Raw genomic sequence first — 26,608 nt, 5'->3', positions numbered from 1 at the left:
CGGCACGATTTGTCTTGGCCCTGCCCTGGTTGTCCTCAGCGACCATGGCAAGGAAGAGTCTTCATTGGCTCCCCATCATCTCGAGAGTGTCCTTTAAACTCCTCTGTCTTACATATCGTGCCCTTATGGCCGGTCCAACTGATGCGCTGGGATCTCGGCTCACTCGATATGTTCCGAGTAGATGCCTACGCTCTTCAGAGCTTAATCAACTGGCAGTCCCTCGCTCCATGAAGGTTAGATGGGGGAGTAAGGCCTTTTCCATCTTGGCACCCCAACTATGGAACTCACTTCCCCTAGAGATTAAATCACAACCCTCGCTGGATCTTTTCAGGAAGGCTCTGAAAACCTGGTCCTTTGTTAATGCATATCAGTAAGCTCTATCCATCCTCTGCCTCAGCTAGTTTGGTGGTAGGCGCCTTGACGCCCATGGGGCTAAGTCGCGCATGTGTAAATCCCACTTCATTCATTCATTCATTCATGTTTCCACGGATAATGGCGCCAATGTAGTTAAGGCCATGGATAAGGGTAACTATTTCAGAGTGCCGTGTTTGGCGCACTGTGTAAACCTGGTTGCTAAAAAATTCTTGAGTGAAGAAAGTCCAGTCTCCGAGTTACTGACCACCTGCCGAAGATGTGCACACATTTCAACCATTCTTTTAAGGCCCGGAAGCAGCTGAGGTGCCTGCAACATGAACGTAAAGTGCCAGTGAAAGCACTCATCCAGGAGGTGGCAACACGTTGGAACTCCACCTTCTACATGCTTGAGCGTCTGTATGAGCAGTATGCGGTAGTTGATCAGTATTTCTTTAAACTGGGTAGACCTATGATAGACATGAGGATACAGGTGGAGCAATGGGAGCTAGTTAAAAGCCTGACAGACATGCTTCGTCCTTTTGAGGTCTTCACGCGTGGTGCAGTCAGCAGGGAGGACTGTAATTTAGGAAAAGCTATCCCATTGTTGCGCATGCTAGAGCACCAACTGAAGGCGGTGTCTTCTTGGTTTGAAAAAGATGGAAAGGAAGAAGCATTGGAGTTGGCGGAGAAGTTATTACAGCGCCTACTTCGCGATGAACGTCTTAAAAAGATCCAGGCAGAACAGCATTACATTTCTGCTACTATTCTGGATCCACGGAACAAAAAGGCAGTGGCAGTCAGAGTATTCTTTCCTTTTGATGACGCATATGTTACAAAGTACAAACATTGTCTAGCTGTGTCAGCCACTCGGTTTGAAAGAGAACGGCAGGAAATTGAAGGAAAAGGCAGTACATCAGCAGGCCATCGCAGTCAAAAAAATCCTCTTCTGTGCCTGTGGCAGAAGTGAGTGATTTTCCCTCTCAGCTGTTAACGACACCAGCAGCCGTATCATCTGCACCAGACACAACAGTAATATTGTGTGAAGAAGAGGATTGGCTAACTGAGCTTGGGTTTGCTTCTCAAATGGTCCCAGAAAAAAGTAAGCAAAGTGGAGGAACCCTGGAGAACCTTGAGTCGATGGTGCAGGCCTATCTGAATGACTCAACAGAGGTCCATCTTTCTCATGACCCATTGGCGTATTGGCATGGGAAAACAGATGTGTGGCCAGAGATCACCAACCTGGCTATAAATTACTTGTCTTGCCCACTCGCAAGCGTGTCTTCTGAACGTGTTTTCAGTGCTGCTGGTGGCATTGTAACTTCCAAAAGGACCCGCCTCTCGCCCAAAAATGTGGAGAGGTTAAAAATGATCAAGATGAATCAGCACTTCATACCACCAGATTACAAAATACGAGAATGCACGCAGGAAGAAGACGAGGAGGACACCAACTTAGATGAGGGAAGTTCTTCCCTGTTAACTGACCTACTCCCGTCTGAATTAGCAGAGTTTTAGGACGAGCTCTTCTTCCCTGACACCGAGCCCTGAAAATGAGTCAATGAATCACTAACTTTCTTTTTCGTCCTCATTCACTTTTATTCCTGTGTGTCTGTCTTTCTTTGTTTTGCAAAATCTATATAAAAAACTTTAATCACCTAATCACAAAAACAAGCCCATCAGCAGAACTGTCTTCACTTATTTGCTTATTGATTTGAAGGTGCCGCAGTCTGCATTCCTCAGGTTCACAAGTTCACAAGAACATGCCCCTCTATCCTCCTCCTCCAGACTCCTATTTCCCTCAAAGCAGATGGCTGGATTACTCCCAATGAAGAAAGACTCTGCACTTGTGGGGGTGTTCTACTTCTTTGCGGGTGAGTTGACGGGTCTGGGGCATTGCTGTGAAGGTCTAATACCGGTTAAAAGTGGTTTGGAGAAAATTGGAGCAGAAAACGTTTTTGCGCTTTTGATCACTTGCCTGTCTTTGGGGTGCTGTTTGGGGGGCTTTTAGGTTGTTGGGGGTAGGGTTTGGGGTCTGTGAGCACTGCTGGCACATTCTAATGTTGATTGCATTTGTTTTACAGGAAATCCATGGTGGAAAAGGGGAGTTAGGGCCTAGCTGCAGAGCTCATTTGGACTGCATTCCAGGTAGGCCCACAGTTTCCTAAGTGTGGCTTTGCCCGGTTTGGCATTTCGGCTTTCTGGGGGGGTGAAACTTGTTTTTGCCCGGGTTCACGGGTCTGGGGACCTTGCTTGGAAGGTGTAATACGGCTAAAAGTTGTTTGGAGAAAATCAGAGCAGAAAAAGTTTTTGCGCTTTTGATCACTTGCCTGTCTTTGGGATGCTGTTTGGGGGGCTTTTAAGTTGTTGGGGTGGGTTTTGGGGTCTGTGAGCACTGCTGGCACATTCTAATGTTGATTGCATTTGTTTTACAGGAAATCCATGGTGGAAAAGGGGAGTTAGGGCCTAACTGCAGAGCGCATTTGGCCTGAATTCCAGGTAGGCCCAAAGTTTTCTAAGTGTGGCTTTTCCCGGGTTTTGCCTTTTGGCTTGTTGGGGGGTGTTAAACTTTTTTTCGCCCGGGTTGACAGTTCTGGAGCTATTGCGGGGAAGGTCTAATACCCGAAAGAAAGTGTTTTGGAGACAATCCCTGGGGAAAAAGTTTTTGCATTTTCTGAGATTTCGCTGACTCTACCGTTTTCGGGGGGCTGTTTGTGGGGGTTCCTGGTGTTTGTGGGGGGGTTTGCGAGTCTTGAAGCAATGCTGGGTATGGATACTTTTGCTTGCTTGCAAGTGGTTTGAATTCAATCCATGGTGGGTAAGGGGGGATTTGGGCCTACTTTACTTTCAAAGTACGTTTGGTCACCATTTTCTACTGGGCCTCTGACAGGTAGCAGTATCGCACGTTTTTGAGATCTGATTGGGGGTCTTCTACATTTTTGCGAATGGGTTTAGTAAGGGTCTGGGAGCACTGCTGGGAAGGTCTAATTTTGTTCTAAAACACAGTTTACAGTACACCTAGCTTGAGGGGAAAGATCCGCTAATTTAATTCGCCCATACTTATTTATCCTTCAAAAGGAGACTCAGACAGAGTACGCACTTTCAAAAATATTGTAATGTCTATCAGGAAACTCAAAGTGTGACTTTTTGCACTACACAGCGTACATACCTTATATTTATTTGTCAGTGGTGTTCTAATATCACTTCCTGTTTTTCCATCAATAATTACAGGCCGGGTTTCAGCCTGTGCAATGGGAAAAAAAGGATGAAGTCAGGCTTCACATTAGCGAGCCGCAATTCAGCATCCGCCAGGCAGGCAGTGGACAGGGTGTCTTCTGGTCACCAACATTGATGGACGGAGCGTCAGATGGAATGGAGGAGTCCCGCTAATAAGAGGAATGGTTGGATGCATGCAACTTATCAAATTCAACAGGACAACTACAACAACATACAGATACAGTATCCATTCTTTTCTAATTATCTTTTAAGTAATGTTATTGCTGTGAACTTCTATGAGTGTGACTCTGCATTTCTTTGATCTCTGCTTCTAAATTCATCCCTACAGCCATTCTATAGGTTTTACTTCTGCTATTTTTTAAACCTAATTTAATGTAAGAAGTGTTTCTGTGAGTGCAGAGATAGGCAAGTGAAAACGCATAATTATTACTGCAGTCCTGTACTGTCGCATTCTTTCATTCACGGTTGTCGAAAGTACTACTTACTTTTCAGTAACCATGCATGCAGTAGTGCATGCACTTCCTTTATGTCACTTACAAGATTGATGGATAGCTTTGTACCCAAAGATTTGTTTATCTTCAATTATTGTTTGTCCATGCTGTGCTTTTTTTTTCTTCTCTCAACAAAACTTTCCCAAAAAACCCCATTCCCATCCATTTTCCAAACCCTAACCCTCTTCCCCCGGGCTGTGTGGTTTTGATTGATGTGTGACTAAATGACAGCAATAATTCCACACACTTGCTGGGGAGGATAAGGTCATAGCAACAGGCTGGTGAAGGAATCCGAGGATATATTCTTACTCAGCTTGACACTGAGTCACTATTGGCAAATGAAAGCAGATTTTCATGTGTGCCATCAACTTGATTGGTCATCAAGAACATCCTCCTCCTCGACGTGGCAAATTATTACGCTGCTGTGTCCTTCACCTTCAGTACTATTTCTTGTAGTAGTAGCCAATGTCAAAGAAATTCAACGCAAGTACTAGTTATACTTTCAATACTTTACCATTTGTTAGGCTACATTGTGGCACTGTTCTAGTGTACTGTCACCTGCTATATTCTCTATCGTACCGTTCTAATGCTACGGTAAGGACAAACAAGGTTTCATTTTCTTTTTTTTCAGATGCTGCAACTGCCACTGTGTAACACCACAAGTACCACCGCAATGATGACATTTCATCCGCCCAGGATTGCCAACCTTAATTGCCATTTCCCGTGCAGCCAGCCCTGTGCCTAGCCCTATTTCCAAACACAAATTACAGGTAAGATAAGCGTTTGGGGGAGGTAGTATAATGGAGTATTAGGAGAGACGAGAGACTGACGGTCGTAGGACTATTGAATTCACTTACTCTGTGACAGGCACTTCGTTTTGAAAACATTTGGGCAATTACTAGTACTTACACAACTTGAATCAAGATGCCACTTAAGTTTCAGGAAAACAAACTTACTGTTAAACCCCCACCTACCAGCCTCAAAAGCAGTAAAAAACACGTATGCTAAGATAAAGTTTAAAGTATATTTATATATCCCTAACATAAATAATCTCCCGCAAGACCCAACCCACCCCCCCTCCCGAACCCCAACGAATGTCCGTGAAAACTAAGTCTAAAAAAGTAGAAAATCCAACTCCCAATTCCCACCCCCCAAAAGTCTTTAAAAAAAGGGGCAAGGGACAGTCTCCTCCTACTGCTGGCTGCTGTTGACTTTTCGGGCCAGGTCGGCATGCTCCTTGCGGAGGGTCTCGAGCAGGGTTTTGGTGTTGAGGAGCTCCTGTTTGAAGTAGGACACCCTAAGTGAAAGGCGGTGCACGCGTGCCTTGCACCTGCTGTGGGGGGCAGCTGATTTCTTTGCTGCTCGGCGGTGGCGGGTGGCTGCGGTACCCCGGCTCTGTACCGTTGGAGACCTGCTGCACTGACTGGCTGACCCAGGGAGCGCGGAGGAGGATGCAGGTGTCGCCGTGGATGTTGTCGACGTACTCTGCGAGTCCCCCTCCTCCTGGGCCACGAGCTGCCGATATTCGGCGACAGTGGCCTCCAGCCTCCGTTGCCAGGCCCTTTTAGCCAGCTCCTTCCGTGTTGGTGTGGAAGGAGCATCTATATATAGAAAGAAAGACATAGTCTGTAACCAATGCTCTTTAAGATTAACACAAAATGATTCAGCAGAAAGTTGTGTCACAGTAGAACTAGCAACTTGCAAGCGCAGTACATAACTATTGTGGCCAGTATCTATCTAACCTCCCACTTCTTCATCCTTGCTCTAACATTAGTGGGAGTTTAAGGAATCAATTCTACGAACACTATGGACTCACTCCATTAGAGTCGACTATGACAGTACACCAGTCTTATTCTTCTTCTTCTCTCTTGTTTAGCAAAATTGGTATGTTAACTTCTGCAAGCCGGCATAATGCCAGCGCAGTCAACTTGCACCCGAGAAAAACAGACGGCCGCTATGATGAGTGAGACAGACTTTCGTTACTGTACCAGTCCAGTACATGCAGGTGGTGATGCTCTTACTTTTCGATTACGGGTGGCACTGAGAATACTCTGTTACAAGGGCTACTGCTTAATTAATTACATTTCACCCTACAGTGCCAATGAATACTAGAAAAGGAAAATGAAGAAGATAAATGATCTGATTATCTATCACTGCACATGGTATGTATTTGCTTACATATGGGATGACTTTAGGTGCTTTGCTTTTTATTGAGTCAACAGTGATACATCCACACATGAATGACCAAGTTCTACTAAACTTATTAACAGAGGTAGTGAGTGGCCATCGTAATAGCCGGATATATGCTGTGCTTGCAATACAAACTACTGCTACTATTCATGGTAGTATTCGGACAAAATTACAACTTCTTTTCCTTGCCTTTCCTACACTGGGACGGACGTGCAGGTGCGGTGTTACATGCTCTTCAAAGTAACACTTAGTTCATCCAGTGACTGTCTACTCTCTCTAGATACACATATGCTATCTAAGAGTCAGATAGTACCATGATCCAGGCATCCATCCATTCAAACTATATGTCAATCATTCTTCTTCATGTCTCTCATCTGGACAAACCATACGTTTTCTCACGGGAAAACAACCTTTTCATTTTATTTGGGAAACCGCAAGCCATACATCTGTGCTTGACTTGCATTTGAATTTCGATCAAAGCATATATTGCGCTCACATACAGTTTCTGTTTCACCCACCCAGGCTGTTCTCCTTCCACCCATCCTTGCTTCATCCTTCACCCAGCCATGCATCATATTCCTTCCCAGCCACCTCGGGCACCAATCAAACACGTATCATTCTTCTTTGTCAGTCATCATTACTTTTAACTTGCTCGTCCTTCCACACTTACTTACACCCTTCTTTCGCTTTTCGTTCATCCCATCCATCAAGTTCAACTCAGATCTGATTTGGATTCTCGAAAAAAAAATCACCGCTGAGTTGAAGTAAATTTAGAGGAGGCTACTACGTGGTTGATAAAAACTTTGTTCTAAATTTGAAAGTATGCTTAACAGTATAGTAACTTAACTGTAGAACATATATACTACACCCGTGCAGAGAGCACACTATGCAGTCTGCAATCTCAATAGGTAAGGAATATAAGAGCTTACCACTGCCCGCCACTACCATGGCAACCCGCACAGCAGTTTCGTCCGGCACTTGCACCGCCTCCTCCCCCGAAGTGTCCTCCTCCACCTCCGCGCTGGGCTCAGCACCAGATGTTCCACCTACAAAGTACATTTAAGAATGTTAGATGTCATAGACATACACCACTCACTAGTATTTTGTCTAGGAATGAAGAAATGTGAATACAAAAACCAATCTAATAATTTGTGACTGTCTACTCTAAAGTAAAAATGTCCCTTTTTCCAGGGAAGGGTGTTGTCTTGCTGCACTTTTTGGCACAACTGATGAATGCTTGCTTTTTAACACGCACCATTTTTCTCATAACAGATAGAAGCTTCACTTCTAAGAACAAATCATCATCACTAGGACGGAGTGACCAACGATTCAGCACCAAACAAGAAAAATTAAAGTTCAAACCAGGTGAGGGCTCGGCTCGCCCACAATAAATGTGTGAAATAAATCACTAAGCACTTTTCCATTTTTAATCAACCGTTTATGTTTTATGACAAGCTTGATTTTAATAAATATTTTTACTTTTAATAAAGCTTTAAAACTTAAATAGACTCTGTGGTTTTTGGTCAAGAGTGAATGAGCAAAAGGTTTTGCAATTTGCAAGCATGAATCCGTGCCTCTGACACTTCTGGACTCTGACTCCGTACACTTGTCCTGCGTTGAATAATCATCATTGGGGATCAATCATCGATGAATTCAGGAGCTAAATGACTCTGCCACACTATCTAGTCAGTAAGGAGATTGGGGGTTCTTCAAAGTCTGATATCACTGAGGTATGTGGAAAGTCTACCTGCGCCTATTATAATTGATAAACAATGCACTATTTAGTGTCCTTAGTTCTGTTTGTGCAGATTTGCCCCTGCAACAGTAGTAGTATGGATTGTCCTCCTATCCAAACCAAAAGTAAAGTAGTATCTTATTCTTTCTTGGTGGTCATTCACCTTTTTATTGTTGGTAATTGTCAAAGCATAAACATTTAGAAGACTTGAAAAGACATTATGGACAATCCCAAAGGACTGCACTCAGTGCATAGAGCTATTGCTGGCTAGAATGGGAGTTTCGTTTAACACCTTTTGCCAAATGTGCAATCTTAGTTAGCTACACAGACAGACTAATAAGAATAATCTAGTAATACCACAGGGAGTCATAGTAGAGGCAGGATAAGAATTTAGATACAGTCTACAAGAAAATCAAAGACGATTTAGAAAAAATCGAATGAGGAACGCTTGGAAAAAATAGGTACTCTATATTAAAATTAAAACTTACCGGGGCCAGCAAAGGAGCCCTCGCCTGACCGATCCTGGCCTTGAACAGCAGCAGCAGCCGATAACCCCTCCTCCTCTGTCCTCTTGCCCCTGGGGGGAGCTGATGTACAACATGAAAGAAAGAAAGACCCGAAAACATGGATGATTGTTGTCAACCAAATCAAACATTTCAAAAGAACAAAACCAAAATATTTTGGCGAAATAGCAAATAGACAACTATTTCACTGGATATATTGACCTATCTCATGTGGTCTACTACGATATTAGTATTGCTTGATTTGCGGACCGTCGACTTGGAAAGTTATGTAACTCACTAAACAAACTACTAAAAAGGTTTACCTAGGACTGGCAGGCAGCAGTCCGCAGCACGCGAAGTGACAGACATACTCCATCGTGATTGCAGATCAGCGACAACACTAAAAAGTTTCCTACTACATTAACCAGTCATTAAAATACTCAAACATTCAATCCACCACCACTATTTCTTCTTATTGCCAGGTGTACAAAGGAAGGACTAGATTTGAGTCTGTAGGGGCAGATTTACAAGCCCCTTGCGGCTCTTTTGCTCCATTGTTGCGTGACTTTTGTGACGCAGCAGCAGAACAAAAGAGGCGCCATGGTGCGGCGTATATTAACAACGTGACGCATATGGGAGATGCATCACGTTGTAAAGCCCTGCGCCATCAGGGGGCGTTCCGTCGCAAGGGAGGGCGTTCCTGCGCAGGAACGCCTCCTAAAAGTGGCTGAGGGAAATCTACAAGATTTCAATCAGTCACTTTTAGGACAATGATGCGTCACTCAAACCCTGCGCCTGCTTGAAGCAGACGTACGGCTTGACGCAGCATTGGGGAGATAGGGCACCCCAGAGCATTGCTGGAGCTGCGCCATCGTTGCAACGCAACTCCAGCAATGCGCCGCCTTTACGGCACAGATGCGTAACGCTTCAGTGACGTTTTGGGCCCATGGTGCGCCGCATTGTAAATACGGCGCACCATGGGTGGTGGTGGCGTGGCGCACAATTACTGGCGCATCCCTGCTACTTTGCAGGGATGCGCCGGTAATTGAAAATCTGACCCTTAGTGTCTAGCATTACGCAGCTCTTTAAACTACACTCATACATAATTTCTCAGGCCAATGAAATGAACACAAAATCGAAAACAAATAAGCATAGTAGCAACGCTACTGAGAAGGAGAGCAGTGCACCTGAAATGAACAGAAGATTTTGAAATATAATTTACCTACAATGTAATCGGCAGCATTATTGCTCTTGGTAAAAATAAAAAATTTGCAATATAATAACACACAGAGCAGGAGAAAACAGAGTAGTGATAAAATAGCTACTACTACTCACCAAGCCCGGGGATCTCGATGCCGAGCATGTCGAGCAAGTCGCGTTCCCGGTCCAGGAGGTCCGTCCAACGGTGGGTGGCCTGGTTGTAGGTGCGCCGGACCCGAGAGTGTTGATACATGGCCCGGCACACCTTCTCCCACCGCTTCCGGCGCTCCCGGCGCCCGTAGCCGCTAGCGATCTTGCCGCCTGCCATGATGGTCCTGGGGAGGCGGCGCTGGACATAAAACACTAGTGCGGCCACCTCCTCCGCGCTAAAGATCTCCCGTGGCATCACTAGCTCCCACCTCAAACGCCCGCACGGGAGCCGGGCACGGGGTGCGGGACCCTTCCTCTTCTCAGGCTGCTTCCCGGCTCCCTTTACCATGGTCTGGGCAGAAAGGAAGGTAAATAATAAATAAGAAATAGAATAGGGAAGAAGAAAAGAAAAGAGTTTAAAAAAGTAGTTTAAAATTAACCAAAAGTAGCAGAAAACACAAAAATATAGAGCTAGAAAAAGTAGAGGGATAGATAATAAGTAAAATAGATGTAAAAAAAACTTCAAACAAGCAAAGGATGGCAGAGATTGACAGAGGATACAGAAAGCATGCCTAGAACCATAGCAATGAATGAAAAACAAGATGGCTGCGCCCGTTCACGACCGCGTGGGTAAGTTCGCGCGAGATTTCCCTCGCGATCACACGCAAACTTGTACTAGCGAGCCGCACACTTTGCGAGATTACACATAGCGCCCGGAAATGGAAATACGTCACGCTAACAAGATGGCCGCGCCCATGTAGGACCGCTAGGGTAACTTCGCAACGTTGCGCTACAAGCGGCTTGCAAAAACGCAAAAAATCACGCGAACTAACACGCCGCAAAAAAAACAAATCGTATATTCGCACAAATTCGCGGCTTCCGAATTCAATCTCGCGTGAATTCGCGCCCCAGGAATCGCGCGAAATTGCAGAAAAACGATTTTTGCAAAACTGAAAGCACTCAGCAGGTGCAAAAGTTCAATCTTATCATTAGTAACCATTCCCTGTAGTGCTTCCTGAGGGGCCCCCCCAGAGTTCAGTTGCCTACTTGCAACTATTCTATGACCCTGCTCTGACCCTCACAGCAGGCTCAGAGAATAGCTACAAGTATGCCACAAAGGTCCTGTTAAAAAAAATTACACTGCAACAGAAAGCAATTACAGATAAGGAAGCAGGTGCCAGACTGGAAGTTCAAATTCAGTGACACATTAATCAGCTCCTAATTCATTCATGTCAGTTGAGGCAGGGCAGGTGTGCTAACGAATTCTACAAAACTGAAAGCACTTAGCAGGTGCAAAAGTTCAAGCTCATCATTAATGAGGAATCACTTATAGCTAAGGAAGCAGGTGCCAGCTCAAATTCAGTGACACATTCATCAGCCCCAAATTAATTCATGTCAGTTGAGGCAGGGCAGGTGTGCTTTTCCCCCCATAATCTACAGTGATGAACCAGAGGGTGGCATGGGTGAGCCAGAGGGTGGCAGTGGTGAAACAGAGGGTGGCAGTGGTGAAACAGAGGGTGCTGTGATGAACCAGACGTAGAAACAACATGGTCGCGACCGTTGCTACCCGACAAGAAAGTTCGCGTTTGCGAACTGGTAAAAAACCCTTGCAAAATGGCAGAAACACTTGCGAACACAAAAAAAAATATGCAAAATTCGCGAGAGTTCGCGCATTTTGCGGATTGCGAATCCATAAATACGCAATTTCGCGGATTGCGAATTCGCAATATTCACCCATACTTAATAGTAACCCCTGAAATTCAATAACCTCTCTTTCTAATAGCTAAGACCTCTGGTTTGTTAGGTCTAGCTCTAGTCAAGACCTTTTGATTTTATTACAATTATGGGATTTAAGGCAGCTCTCATCATCTATTGGTCAGTTTTGTGTCATTCACATTTTTCTCCTGGCCACTACAGCATACAAGAGTAGGTCAGCCCATTTCAGCCACTGGCTAACTTCACTGTGAATGTCAGCATTCTGCCCTCTCACAAGGAGAAAATCTACATGCAAAATAGTTACCTTAAGTTCCAGGGACTACTATGGCAATGTGTACTTTTTTGAGACACCCAAAATATTTTTGCTTTTAGCCAGTGTTTTTTTCCAGACTTACAAATGCCAAGAAGCTTCCCCAGCAAGAATGTTTTGAAAAAACCATGAAGAAACAAAAGAAGTGGTGGTAAAAGACTGTGGCGACCCCCCCCCCCCCCAAAAAAAACCTAGTGGTTTTGCCAATGCTTGTTTGAATTGTTGCACAGCAGAAACCTGCATGAGTTATCTTTTCACTTCCAAAGCTCGCCATGAGAAATGCATTAAGAAACACAAAAAACAGTTTGTGAATTTTACACTTTTCAAAGCACAATTTAGGCCTTGGCAGATTCCTCCAGTATACTCAAAATGTAGATGTTCCTATGCAAAGGCGCTGACATAAATGCAACCATGCGACTACAACACATTGGCATCCTGCTAAATAAAGGCCTACGCATGAGTCCCACTGTCTTCAAAGGCGCATTGGCCCTCACTAGCTCGAGGACAAGAGTACACTGTGCACTTCATCAAGGGAACTTTCATTCACAAATGTAAAGCTTTCAATTATTGTTTGTAAAAGTGTTGAAGAAGGAAATAAATGTGTTACGTTTTTGGGTTCTTGTAGTAATCTGGAAATTCTGTTTCTCCTTCAAATGCAAAACAGCCTCCTCAAGTTCGTAATGAAACATTCCCTCCTACAATACCTCCAGTCCAGTATCACCAGGCCGTGTATCCCTTTTCCAAAACCAGACATATCCCGCTAGAGGTTTCTATTGAACTGCTTGACCCGGCACGCCTCCAATCCGGAATTTTTAGTGATGGAGCAGGGAGCGCGTGGGCTCGCTCCGGTATAAACACCTTAGGGGACCTTTTTGGTGCTCAAGGCCTTTTGGACTTTGCTACACTTAAAGTATAATCTAACAGAACCCATGCGGTTCAAATGTATGCAAATCCGGGACTTTTTTACACGTAAAATTAATCTGAAGGAAGTCTCCGACTCTGATATCTGGGTTTGTCTTTATTCCACAAAAACAAAATCTTCTATTAGTGAGGGTTATAAATGCCTTATTCAGTATAAGATAGATGATTGTTCGAAGTTGGCTACGAAATGGACTACAAGATTAGGTACTTATATATCTGACAATAATATTTCTGCGTCACTTTGTAACATCAATAACGTAGTACAATCTTCTAATTTCAGGCTTCAATCATATAAAACAATATGCTCTTTATATTATACTCCGCAAAGAATTTCAAAATGGTCCCAAAATAGTCAGTCAAGTGACCGCTCCAAATGTCCTAAATGTGATCTAGTAGCGGCAGATCTCGAACATATGTTACTATTATGCCCTGCATTGTCTGAGTTTTGGTCTGGGTTTGAGAATATTTTGAACCAAAAACAAGTTGTCTTTTCTCCTTTGTCAGTCACAACTGTATTATTAGGTATTCAACCGTTAAATTGTCTACATAAAGATTTATTGACCATTCTATTTTCATGTGCCAGATTAACCATTGCTAGGGCATGGATATCGGTGAAACCACTGCACGTTATGGAATGGTGGTCTCTGGTCAAGGAAATCTTTAATATGGAGTCAGCACTAGCCAAGATTAGGGGAGTACAATCAATGATGAAATTTGATAGAATTTGGGGGACTTTCCTATAAGTTTATCTATAACAATCTATGCATTTAATGAATGTTAAGGCTTAATGAATGTGATGGTTAAAAATCATAATATTCTTTTTTTTTTTGTCTCCCTCAGATCCGGTTTAAATTGTATATGGATTTGTTTTCGCCTACATTTTGTATATTGTATATGTTACTAAGACAACGTTATCTTATGTTTTCTCGTGTTGACAATAAAAATATATATTTTTTAAAAAGACCCGCCTCACGCTTACCATTTCTGTACTGCGCCTCTGCTCTCTTTCTTCTACTCGCAGCAGGAACTCGTTGTTGGTGCCACGGTGCATGGAGAGGCGAGGAGCATCCCTCATGCAAAACGAGTCACAGAGTTCCTCAGCTGAGATGTACTGTCTACAATGACACCTGTGGAAAGTGGAGATATAGTCATCGGGATTCGTTGCCAACAGAAATACGTGACATATAAGCAAAGTTTATGCAGGTTAAAAAATTCTTTAAAAACAGAAGGAAATTTCCCCTCCAGACAGTGTTGCAAAAGTCACGAATGTCACCCTGACAAAACATCTGCAGCGAAATTATAATTTCACACACCCCTAAATTCCTGAGCTTCACATGGAGTGGAGGTAAGATAAAAGTGGTATTCAGAAAGAATACTTGGGGCTTTTCAACAAAGACCAAAAATAAAAGGGAAAGACACTGTGAAATTCTAATTTAATTTAAGAAGCTTGTAGAGCACGCAGCTACCCCAAAGGGTTCTCCCGGTGCTAGAGGCAGGCACTTAGCAGAGATGCTAAGACAAACTGGAGACACAGCAACATACCAGGTGACACGGGCTCAGTCAGGGCAATTGAAAAGCGTGGTTTTTAGGTTCTTACGGAAAGTAAGCAACGAGTTACAGTTCCTGAGAGCTAACAGAAGAGAGTACCAGAGTTTTGGTCCTAAAAAGGAGAAGGGGCACCACTTAATATGAGCCCAACGAAAACCTAGGCATGGTAAACAGTGTGTGGTAAACAGTGCGAGGTTGGCTAATCTCTGCGATCGGGTGGGAACATAAGCAGACACCAGAACTTGGATGTAAGAAGGGGAGAGTCTGTATCTAGCTCTAAACATGGAACATAAGGCCTAAAGAACAAGTTACTTACCTTCTGTAACGCTTTTTCTGGTAGATACAATATCTGCCTGTGGATTCCTCACTTTGTGAATATCCCCTTGCGTCAGGAACATTCGAAAATTCTTTTTTCATAGCCTCGCACCGACGTGGACTCCTGACGTCATAGAGACACGACCTCGCTCGCGACTCCGCTGACGTCACCGACGCCTATAATAGGCCCACGCCGGCGCGATGACATCAGTTCCTCCCTTTTTTCCGTGCCATCGAGGCACACGGACGGACCAATGACAGTAGAAATATACAAAGTATACACAGTACACAATAGTCAAGGCAAAACACACAGTGTTAAGCAAATGCAGGAAAGCAAATGAAACATTTCCCTGACAACAAAATATATATATATACATTACAATACAGTAACACTGGTATAGAAGAGTGGACAGCGGGGAGGCGGGTGGGTCAGTGAGGAATCCACAGGCAGATATTGTATCTACCAGAAAAAGCGTTACCGAAGGTAAGTAACTTGTTCTTCTGATAGATACATCTGCCGTGTGGATTCCTCACCTTGTGAATAGAGTCCCACAGCAGTCCCCACTCCCGGAGGAGGGTGTCCACTCTTCTAAACCAGGAAATCCTGAAGGACAGAGCGTGCAAAGTGACCGTCCCTCCTCACTTCGGAATCCAAGCAGTAATGCTTCGCGAAAGTGTGGAGGGAAGACCAAGTTGCCGCTCTACAAATGTCCTCAACAGGCACACCTCTAGCCAATGCAGAGGTTGATGACTTAGCCCTTGTAGAATGAGCCCTTATACCCTCTGGTGGTTCCTTACCGGCCAAAGAGTAGCAGATCTTTATGCAGAGGACAATCCATCTCGATAAAGTTCTTTTATGGACAGCCCTTCCTTTCTTGCAGCCAGCAAATCCAACGAAAAGCTGGTCTTCCAAACGAAAGTCCTTGGATCTGTCCAAGTAAAAGGACACCGCCCTCTTAGGGTCCAGACGGTGCAGTCTCTCTTCCTCCTTGGAAGGGTGAGAGGGAGCATAGAAGGTAGGAAGGGTAATGGACTGTCCTAGATGGAAGGGAGTTACCACCTTAGGCAGAAAAGCAGCCCTGGTCCTAAGAACCATTCGATCAGCATGAATGGTCAGGAAAGGGGGCTTGGAACTAAGAGCTTGAAGCTCACTAACCCTCCTTGCCGAGGTTATTGCAACCAGGAAGACTGTCTTAAAGGTAAGAAGCCTCATGGGACATTTATGGAGAGGCTCAAAGGGAGCACCCATCAAAAAAGTCAATACAAGATTCAAATCCCACTGAGGCACAATAAAAGGTGAAGGAGGGAACTTATTAGTAAGACCCTTCAAAAACCTTAAGACCGCAGGAGACTTAAAAAGAGAAGGCTGGTCAGGCAAACAGAGAAATGCCGACAACGCCGAAAGGTAACCCTTCTCCGTGGCAACCGCAAGCCCCTGCTGCGCCAGAGAAAGGGCAAACTGGAGAACATTAGACAAATGGGCCTTCAATGGATCAATAGACTTTTCCCCACACCACGAGACAAATTTCGCCCATCTATAAGAATAGATGGACTTAGTGGAATCACGCCTGGCTGACAGGATGACATCCACAACGTCAGGCGGGAGGGAAAAGGAAATCAGGTTGCCCCGTTCAATCTCCAGGCATGAAGGTGCAATGTCTGGAGGTGGGGGTGTAGAACCTGCCCCTCCATCTGAGAGAGGAGGTCTGCCCTGAGAGGGAGACGGAGCGGCGGGTGAGAGGAGAGGTGGAGTAGATCTGTATACCACACCCTTCTTGGCCAATCCGGGGCGACCAATATGACTTGGGCCCGGTCTTGGCGAATCTTCCTCAGAACCCGAGGAATCAAGGGTATGGGGGGAAACGCGTAAAGGAGTTGACCTCTCCAACTCAACTGAAACGCATCCCCCAAGGCTCCTTGCATCGGATACTGGAGACTGCAGAATGACAGGCAGTGCGCATTCACGTGAGTGGCGAACAGGTCTACCCGAGGAGTCCCCCACATCTGAAAGATGTCGTGAACCACCTCCGGGTGAAGCCTCCACTCGTGGTCGGCAGAGAACTGCCGACTGAGACTGTCTGCACGAACGTTCAACACTCCGGTCAGATGATTCGCCATCAGACAAATCTGATGGTCCTGAACCCAGGACCAGAGACGCAGAGCCTCTCTGCAGAGACACTGCGACCCTACCCCTGCCTGCTTGTTGATGTACCACATCGCGGTCGTGTTGTCCGTCAGGACTTGAACCGACCGACTGCGAAGGGAAGGGAGGAAGGCCTTGAGCGCCAAACGAATCGCCCGCAATTCTAGAAGGTTGATGTGAAGCAACCTTTCCTCTGGAGACCAAAGGCCCTTGACCTCCAGATCCCCCAGATGAGCACCCCACCCGAGAGTGGATGCATCCGTTATCACTGTGGCCACCGATTGAGGCAATTGAAAAGGCTTTCCTTGTGACAGATTGCCTTCCACGCCCCACCAAGACAGATCCGCTGCAGCCTCTCTGGAGATCCTCACTGACTCCCTGAGATCTCCGTTGTGCTGATACCACTGCCTGCGGAGGCACCACTGGAGCGCCCTCATGTGCCAGCGTGCATGGTTGACCAACAGAATGCATGAAGCCATAAGACCGAGCAGGCGAAGGACCTTCAGGACTGGAACAACCGCTCCATTGTAAAATAAAGGAATCATCTCCCGTATGTCGTGAATCCTTTGAGGGGGAGGGAATGCACGACATACGGTTGTGTCCAGTACGGCACCTATGAACAGGTTGCGCTGGGAGGGCACCAGGTGAGACTTGGGCACATTTATCGAAAAACCCAACCTGTACAACAACTGGGTTGTCTCTCGCAGATGATGGAGCAATCTCTCTGACGACTCCGCCTTGATCAGCCAGTCGTCCAAATAAGGGAATACTGGAATCCCTGATCTCCTGAGATGCGCCGCCACCACTGCCATCACCTTGGTGAAGACTCGAGGCGCAGTAGTAAGTCCAAACGGAAGGACCGCAAACTGGTAGTGCTGCGATCCCACCGTAAAACGGAGATACCTCCTGTGCGACTTCAGGATTGGAATATGAAAGTAAGCATCCTGCAAGTCGAGCGACACCATCCAGTCTTCTTCTTGCAGCGCCTGAAGAACCTGAGCAAGGGTGAGCATCTTGAATTTCTCCTGCTTCAGATAGAGATTCAAGATCCTGAGATCCAGGATTGGACCAAGTCTGCCATCCTTCTTCGGAATCAGGAAATACCGGGAGTAGCATCCCTGACCCCTTTCCTGCTCTGGGACCACCTCTATCGCACCCTTTCTTATCAGAGTCAACACTTCCTCCTGCAGAAGAGACAGATGTTCCTCGGAGCAATACCCTTGGCAAGGAGGGAAATTGGGAGGGAATTCCCGAAAGGGAAGGGCATACCCATTTTCTACAAGATTGAGAACCCAAAGATCTGATGTAACCGATTCCCAATCCTGTAGAAAATGGGTAAGCCGGCCCCCAACCGGACCCACATGATCCTGAAAGTCGGATCTAGGGCTGCTTCTCAGGGGCAGGGGGGTTGGAGGAAGTGGAGGAGGAAGAGGCCTGACGTCCACGGGGACGTGCTCTCTGCTTTCCCCTATATGTCCTATACAAGGAGTTTTGCTGCTGCTGCTGCTGCTGCTGCTGCTGCTGCTGCTGCTGTTGGCCTTGCCGAAAATTCCGAAAGGAAGAGCGACCAAAACCCCTGAATCTTCTGCCAGTTGAAGAGCCTCTCATCTGAAGACCCAAAGATTTAGCAGTCGCTCTGCTATCCTTAAACCTCTCAAGGGCCGCATCAGCCTTCTTCCCAAAGAGGCCTGAACCATCGAAAGGAAGATCTAACAATGTCGCCTGAACATCAGCCGAAAAGTCAGAAGATTTCAACCAGGCGGACCTCCTAGTAGCGACAGCAGTGCCCATAATGCGCGCCACAGAGTCTACAGTATCCAGGCCGCTCTGAATGACCTGGCGAGCCGCCGCCTGAGCGTCAGAGATGACTTCCTCAAAATCCTTCCTGCTGTCATCAGGAACTTTTGGAACGAGAACACGCAAAGAGTCCATAAGTGCGTGCAAATACCTCCCCATCAAGCAAGTGGCATTTGATGATTTTAACGCCATACTGGCAGAGGAGAAGGACTTCTTTGCCACCTGATCCTGCTTCTTCGCCTCCTTCTCGAAAGGAACCTGAGGGAAAGCGCTAACGTTCTTTTTGGAGCATGCCGCCTGAATGACCAAACTCTCCGGTGAAGGGTGAGAGGTTAAAAAGGCAGGATCCTCAGGGGCAACCCTGTATCTTCTGGCTACACTTTTAGATACAGCCGGAGCCGACAAAGGTTTCTTCCACACTTCTAGAATGGGCTCTGTCAGAGCATCATTAAAAGGAAGAAGAGGTTCCACCACTGAACTCGGAGAATGTAATACTTCAGTCAGGATATTAGACTTGAATTCTGCTGTAGGCAAAGTCAACTTAAGGAGACTGGCAGCCTTCTTCATAATTAAATGATAGGGTTGAACGTCCCTAGAAGGAGTACTAGAGCCTGAGGGTAACTCCCACTCTGGAGAAAAATCCAGGCTTCCTGCATCTGCCAACTCCTCAAAAGCATCTTCATCCAACTCACCCTCTTCAATGTCAGATTGTGAATCCAAAAACCTCCTTTCATCCAGAAGGCGTTGAGCCTCTCTTCTGGATCTCATCTTGACACGCTTTGCCACCGGATCCACCACCGGCTCCGACGGATTCGGAATCGATGTCGGAATCGAATTCGATGGCTCAGAGGGATGTGTTCGAGAATGACTCGGAGCAGGCGAAGCCGAAACCGGCGTCGACGGCTTCGGTGGAGCCGGAAAATGCCACAGCGGCGTCGGAGCCGGCATGGAAGGCATAAACGGAGCCGGAGGGTAGGAGTGAGGGACTCCTAAATTAAAAGCTAAGGGACCCATGGGACCCGAAGGTGCACCAGAGGGGTACCACGCCCTCGAAAATACTCCATACATCGCGTTAAGAAACGCAGATGGGTCCTGGCCTGGGGTAGGAAAGGGTGGTTGAAAACCCTCAGGCCTGTCTTGAGGAGCGTTCGGATTCGGCTCACCTAAAGGTGCGGAACCTCCATCCTCAAGAAGCTCATCCTCATCTCGGGCCGGAGACGGCGCCGGAGACGGATTCGGAGGCGGATTCGGAGCCGGAGTCGGAGTCGGAGCCGGAGACGGCGCCCGCAACTCAGAAGGAGAGGCCTCACCTTCAGGTTCTGGATCCGAAACATCAAGGGACACCACCTTCGAACGTACCTTCTTCGGTGATATCGACCTCGAACCCGACTCCTTACCAGAACGACGTCGGGACTCATGCCTCCTCTTCTTATGTTTCCTCCTCTTCGAAACATGTTCAGAAGCCGACTTCGAGGATGACCTCCCCCGAGATCCAGACCTCGACCTCGATCTCGACTTCGACCTCGCCCTTCGAGAACGAGACCTCGACGATTTCTCCTTTCCAGCTTTCATCTTAGCCACCAAGAGCTTCGCCTCTCTCTCTCTCAGGGCCTTCGGGTTCATCTTCTTACACGTAGAGCAGTCATCCACATCATGGTCCGAGCTCAAGCACCAGATGCAGTCGCTATGAGGGTCGGTGATGGACATCATTTTTCCACATTCTCTGCAAGGCTTGAAGCCGGTCTTTTTTGAAGACATCTTCGAAGAATTGGATACAGAGAATCAGAAAAAGGTAACAATATAGGCAACAAAGTATCCGTTGGCTACAGAGATTCCCGATAACCGTTAGCGTCGACGACGCGGAAAAAAGGGAACTGATGTCATCGCGCCGGCGTGGGCCTATTATAGGCGTCGGTGACGTCAGCGGAGTCGCGAGCGAGGTCGTGTCTCTATGACGTCAGGAGTCCACGTCGGTGCGAGGCTACGAAAAAAGAATTTCCGAATGTTGCTGACGCAAGGGGATATTCACAAGGTGAGGAATTCACACGGCTGATGTATCTATCAGAAATGTAATATGTTTGTCAACCTTGAGCCAATGTAATTTGTGGAGTAAGGGAGTGACAGAAACATATCTAGGCAGCCGGAAAAAAGGCAGGCGACTGCTTTTTGGATGATCTGCAACCGATGAATCAAGGATTTATCAGTGCCCTGAATGCTAAGGTCAAAAGTGTCCCGGAAGCTGATCTGCTGGCATCCAGACCTTTTGCCCCTTTGCCATCCTTAAGTTACTTGTGGTCCTTAAGGAGGAAGGGCTCTCCCCAGCGACTCTCCTTTCCCACCTACTTCCTCACCCCCTCTAACCACTCCCCACACCTATATCCTACCACATTTCCAGAACCCAACTCCCCTAACTTGCAATTAAAGAACAATGCCTCCTTGCTCAACTTCCTCCCCATGACAGAGCTAGAAGTCCTTAAAATTAATGGTAATCTTAAACCGTCCTCCCACACAAAAGACCCTTTACCCTCTAACCTTGTCCCTGCCCTTAAGCACATCATCACCCCATATTGGACCACAATCATCAACACCTCTCTCTTCACTGGCTGTGTCCCCACCTCCCTTCAACTTGGACAAATCTCTCCCATAATCAAAAACCCCAATGCTGACCCCAATGACCTAAACAATCTCGGCCCCATCACTAACCTCCCCCTTCTCTCAAAGGTCCTTGAAAAATGTGTCCTACTACAACTAATCAAACACATCGAAAACTTCAACCTACTCGACCCCTTTCAATCAGGCTTCAAGAAAGGCTGCAGCACCAAAATGCCAATGCTCAATGTTGTCCATGACATCCACCACTCACTTGATAATGGCGAGACCTTCCTTCTTATCCTCCTTGATCTCTCTATAGCGTTTGATACAGTCAACCATTCAGCCCTACTTAATGTGCTTAGGACCCGTTTTGGCCTACAAATGGTTTGTCTCCTACCTACAACACCGAACTCAGCAAATCAAAATTCAAAACTGTCTTTCTAACTCCACTCATGTCTCCCTTGGAGTCCCCAAGGATCTATTCTCTCTCCCTCCCTCTTTAACCTCTTTATGGAACGCTTCAGCCTCATTCTTTAACAAGCAGGCATCAACTACCATCTCTACGCCGATGACACCCAAATCTATTACAAGACTAAAACTCATGCTGACATCTTACACCTGATCAACACCCTTACCAAGATCCAAACCTGGTTCCATTCCAACCATCTCAAACTTAACCCTAATAAAACCGAAATCATTCTCTTCTCCCCAACAAAGAACCCTCTCCCTGTTCAAACCTGGATCTATGACCTTAACACACTCAACTGCTTACTCACCCTGTCAAACTCCATCAAATCTCTTGGTATTTCTATCGACAACACCCTACCCTTAACGCTCACATCAAAACTCTGCTAAAGGATGCCTCTTCACTCTCCGTCACCTCAAGAAAATCAAACCCTTCATACATACCGATGACTTTAAACTTGTAGTACAGTCACTTGTTCTTTCACGTATTGATTATGGTAACGCCATCCTCAATGGATTCCCCTTGCTCCAAACAAAGCTGGGCTCAACCTTGCAGACAGGCTCATCAAACACTGCAAACGCTTCGATCATCTATCACCGGCTTTCAAAACTCTTAAATGGCTCCCTATTGAAGGCAGATCTGCCTACAAAACTGCCTGCAGTACTCATAAAGTCCTCCACCAAAACACTCCTCGTTGCGGGCACCACACGACGTCTGAGAAGCACCAACACCCTCCTCCTAACCCCACCACTGCATAAAAAGAAAGCCACATAATCACGCTCCTTCTCTGGTAATGCCCCTATCATCTGGAATGCCCTCCTAAAAAACCTGCGCTGTAACCCCTCCTATTTCAGCTTAAAAAAAGACCTCAAAATCCACCTCTTCAATTATTAATGCAGATCCTAACCTGTGACGTGCACTTGATCTCCAATTCACCATGTCATATTTGTCCAGTATTATTTGTCCACTTCCTGAACATTATCTACCTAATTAATTGATATGTATAGCTCTTGCCCCAGTTTATCTATTTGATTTGTATATTTTTCATGTTGTTTTCATTATCTTTTATCTACTTGTATGCCATGTTTGGCCCAATTATTATTGGGGGTCCTAACCTGTGACCTGCACCTGATCTCCAATCACCATGTTATATTTGTCCATTTCCTGAACATAACCTACCTAATTACTTGAAGTGTATAGCTCTTGCACCTGTATATCTATTTTGATTTGTATATTTCACATGATGTTTCATTATCTTTTTATCTACTTGTATGCCATGTTTACTTTATATTATCTTCTCATGTGATGCACTCTGATCCCTCTGGGTCTAGCCAGCACTATAAAAAACGTTTAAAATAAAATAAAAATAAAAGAAATAAGGAGACAAGGACAAGCCTCAATCCTATCGCCCAATCTCTCTTATCAATGCTGTAGTTAAGGTCCTGGGTCGAGTACTTCTATCTAGACTGTCTTTGTGGGCCACAGATAACCATATCTTATTGGAAGTCCAATATGGTTTTTGGTAAGGTTTGTCAACATCGGAGCAATGCCTCAATCTTAACCTCCTGATTTCCAAGTATATCGTGGCCCAGTCAGGCGCCATGTATCTGGCCTTCATGGACCTTAAGTCCCCATTTGACCGGGTATATCGGTCTAAGTTGTGGGACATTTTAATCTCATTAGGAATGGATCACTGTATTGTACATCTACTTATATCACTCCATGCCCATACATCAGCGGCAGTGAGAGTCTCACACAAAGGAGATCTTACCAAGTATTTTGATTGTACACAGGGGTGGCCCAGGGGTGCATTTTAGCTCCTTTTGTATTCTAGATTTATATTAACAGCCTCAAGGCGGCAGTCTTGGCCCTCTAGTCAGACTGCCCTAGAGTAGGTAGGAGAGTTTTGCAATGCCTAATCTATGAGGACAATGTGCAACTCATGGCCCGCGTGGGCCGGGGCCTGCAGGTCTTAATAGATGGTTTTGTGACATTCATGGACAGGCTGGATCTGTCGGTGAATTATACCAAGTGTTATGTACTAGTAGTGTGCCCACGGGGTCTCCATTCAAAAATCTTTAACGCCGGAAATCATATCCTTGGAATGGTCCCGGTCTTTCCCTATTTGGGAGTGTTATTTGATGACAAGTTACAGGGGGAAGCCTTCTTAGAAGGGAAGCTGAATAAATCCCTGGGTGCCATCCCTAGTTTTGTGAGTAGATTGGGTACATGGGCCCTGGAGGTAATTTTCAAACTGTATAAGTCCAAAGGTATCTCAAGAGTAGTATATGGCAGTGAAATATGGGGGTATGTGCCCCCACACAGGTTACAGGTAGCAGAAAATAAATGTCTGCGCCGGATCCTACGAGTCCACCAAGGTACGCCAGTTTGGTCTGTACATGAAGAGTTAGGGTTTGGTTTCTTGGCGAACCAAGTGGCAATTAAACTCTTAGTGTGTTGGATAAAGATTTGGACTTCCGATCATAAGAATTTAAAGCGCATGATTGTATCGGACTGTTTGAAATTGGAGCATGGTAACAAAATACCTTGGATACATTACGTAAAGGAGTCTTTTCAGGCTATAGGCAGGTCAGATATTTTTTTTGCACATGACACTTTAAGTAATGTGGACGTTAAAACTATAAAAGACCTACACCACAAATTTTTAACTGTGAACCATGAAAAATCTTGAGATCTTGAGCGCAGCAAACCCTCAGTTAGGGCATATTCAATGTTAAAATCGGTCCCGGGCATTGAGACATACTTTTTGGCATTACCTAGTGCTCACAACAGATTTTTAATCACCCGTTTTAGATTTAACTTGTTCCATCATCTTATAGCATCCCCAGCGGGTTTCTTTCCCTCACCAGATCAACAAGGTCCCTGTGGCTGCAATCTTCGATCTCCTCAGGACACGTTACATTTTATTCTATTGAGTAAATATTTTTCATTCCCAAGAAAACGTATCCTCCGGCACTTGTTAAAAAGCTTGGAGTTTAGGCATGCTAAAGTGGCCCTCCTGCATTTACAGTTGTTGCCCAACCCTCTCACACTGGTGCAGTGTTAAGTTTCTTGAGGGCCGCCTATAAATCTAGATTATCCAGAATGTATTGATTTTTGAGCTGCCAGTTTCTATCTATTCGCATTGTTTTAAAATGTTACTGTATCAGTATGAATTGCTTGCTTATTTATTATATGATCTACGGTATCTTTTATGATCGCAGTGCATCAGAATAAAGAAATACATATACATATATATATATATATATTCACTGAAAAAACCATAGGTTATAGACCATATATAGTTAGGAATTAGCATTTACAAAACCTTATTTTACTCACACAAAACCATTGAAATTCCATATATAGTTAGTTGCACTAACTATATATCGCGCACCCGCAATCCACTGCTGATGATGTCACATGTTACATCATTCATGACATGGTCAGTGACATCACTGATGACATCACTGATGACATCTCAAATGACATCACTGATGACATCACTGACGACATCTCAAATGACATCACTGATAACATCTCAAATGACATCACTGATGACATCACTGATGACATCTCAAATGACATCACTGATGACATCACTGATGACATCATCCAGTGACTGTGTGTTTCTGTAAAGTTAAAATGTGTCTTACATATTGAAGAATGAGTGGAAGTATAAGTGTCTGGACAAAGGATTTAGTAGGTGCATGACTGAATGTATGAGTGAGTGATTAAATGTGTCTCACTGAGTGCATGGGTTAGTGACTAAACTATCTTAATTTGAGCATCATTATGTCTGTTGTTCTGTAAACTGCTGCACGTGTTGATCAGTAGCTATATGATTAACTATATGGGTTACTGATTGATTGTCCAAGTATTTGTATGGGAGACTGAGTGTGTGTGTGGCTGGCTGGCTGGGAGGTGTGTGACTCTGTGCAGATCAATGTGTACTTGTATCAATGATTCTATAAGAAGGTAAGTATGTGTTAGTATATGTTTGAAAATGTAAGGTGCTCTATGTTTAACTGTATAGACAAGAACATGGAAGTGTCATTGATTCTTTAACAGGACTGACTACGTGTGTGAGTAACTCCATGGATGAGTGGCAGACTGTGAGTGTCTGTATAGGTGTATGAGTGCATATGATAGTGTTGTAAAGATGAGTGATTGTATGTATGAATGATTGTATGGGTGAATGAGTGAATGTGTGTGTAGACATAGGAATCAGTGAGTGCGTATGTAGTAACTAGTATTGGTGTGTCAATGGTTTCAAAAATTATACTCTGTATTTAACACTGGGTGAAACAGAGGTTATATTAAAATGTGAGGAGATGCATTGTATTGTCACATGAATGATATCATCAGTGATGTGGTCATTGATGTCAAATCACATGTCATCAGTGATGTCATCAGTGATGTCATTTGAGATGTCATCAGTGATGTCATCAGTGATGTCACTGACCATGTCATGAATGATGTAATATGTGACATCATCAGCAGTGGATTGCGGGTGCGCGATATATAGTTAGTGCAACTAACTATATATGGAATTTCAATGGTTTTGTGTGAGTAAAATAAGGTTTTGTAAATGCTAATTCCTAACTATATATGGTCTATAACCTATGGTTTTTTCAGTGAATTTTCAAGGTTTTGTAAATGCTAATTCCTAACTATATATGGTCTATAACCTATGGTTTTTTCAGTGAATTTCATTGGGTTTTTAACAGCTAATATCTGTAGCTGTAAAATGTATTCTTCTTTAAATCCAAAAATATATTTTATATGTTTATGAATAATTTTTTTTTTAAATATTTTTTTTTCTTCGTTCCCGCTTCGCGAATCGGGAAGCTTCCCGTTAGCTGACCTTGATGCCGCGAAATAGACCGCGAGCCGGTAAACGTTTCTTTACCGCAACTGCCGCGTTACAAAACAACATCGTGATG

General features: G+C 45.0%; 1 protein-coding gene across 1 annotated transcript in view; it reads right to left on the bottom strand.

Annotated features, from left to right (window-relative positions):
• The window catches only part of LOC144824222 (uncharacterized), a 652,050-nt gene that overhangs the window by 114,123 nt on the left and 511,319 nt on the right, over positions 1-26,608 (bottom strand). The window contains exon 26 of the mRNA XM_078683370.1: positions 13,781-13,928. Coding sequence (XP_078539496.1) covers positions 13,781-13,928 — 148 coding nt within the window. The remainder of the gene's footprint in view (positions 1-13,780; positions 13,929-26,608) is intronic.

This window comes from Lissotriton helveticus, chromosome 3_1 (genome assembly GCF_964261635.1).
Source record: "Lissotriton helveticus chromosome 3_1, aLisHel1.1, whole genome shotgun sequence".
NCBI classification, from domain to species: domain Eukaryota; kingdom Metazoa; phylum Chordata; class Amphibia; order Caudata; family Salamandridae; genus Lissotriton; species Lissotriton helveticus.
The sequence above is the reverse complement of the archived record's forward strand: the minus strand, read 5'-3'. Positions and strand labels throughout refer to the sequence as shown.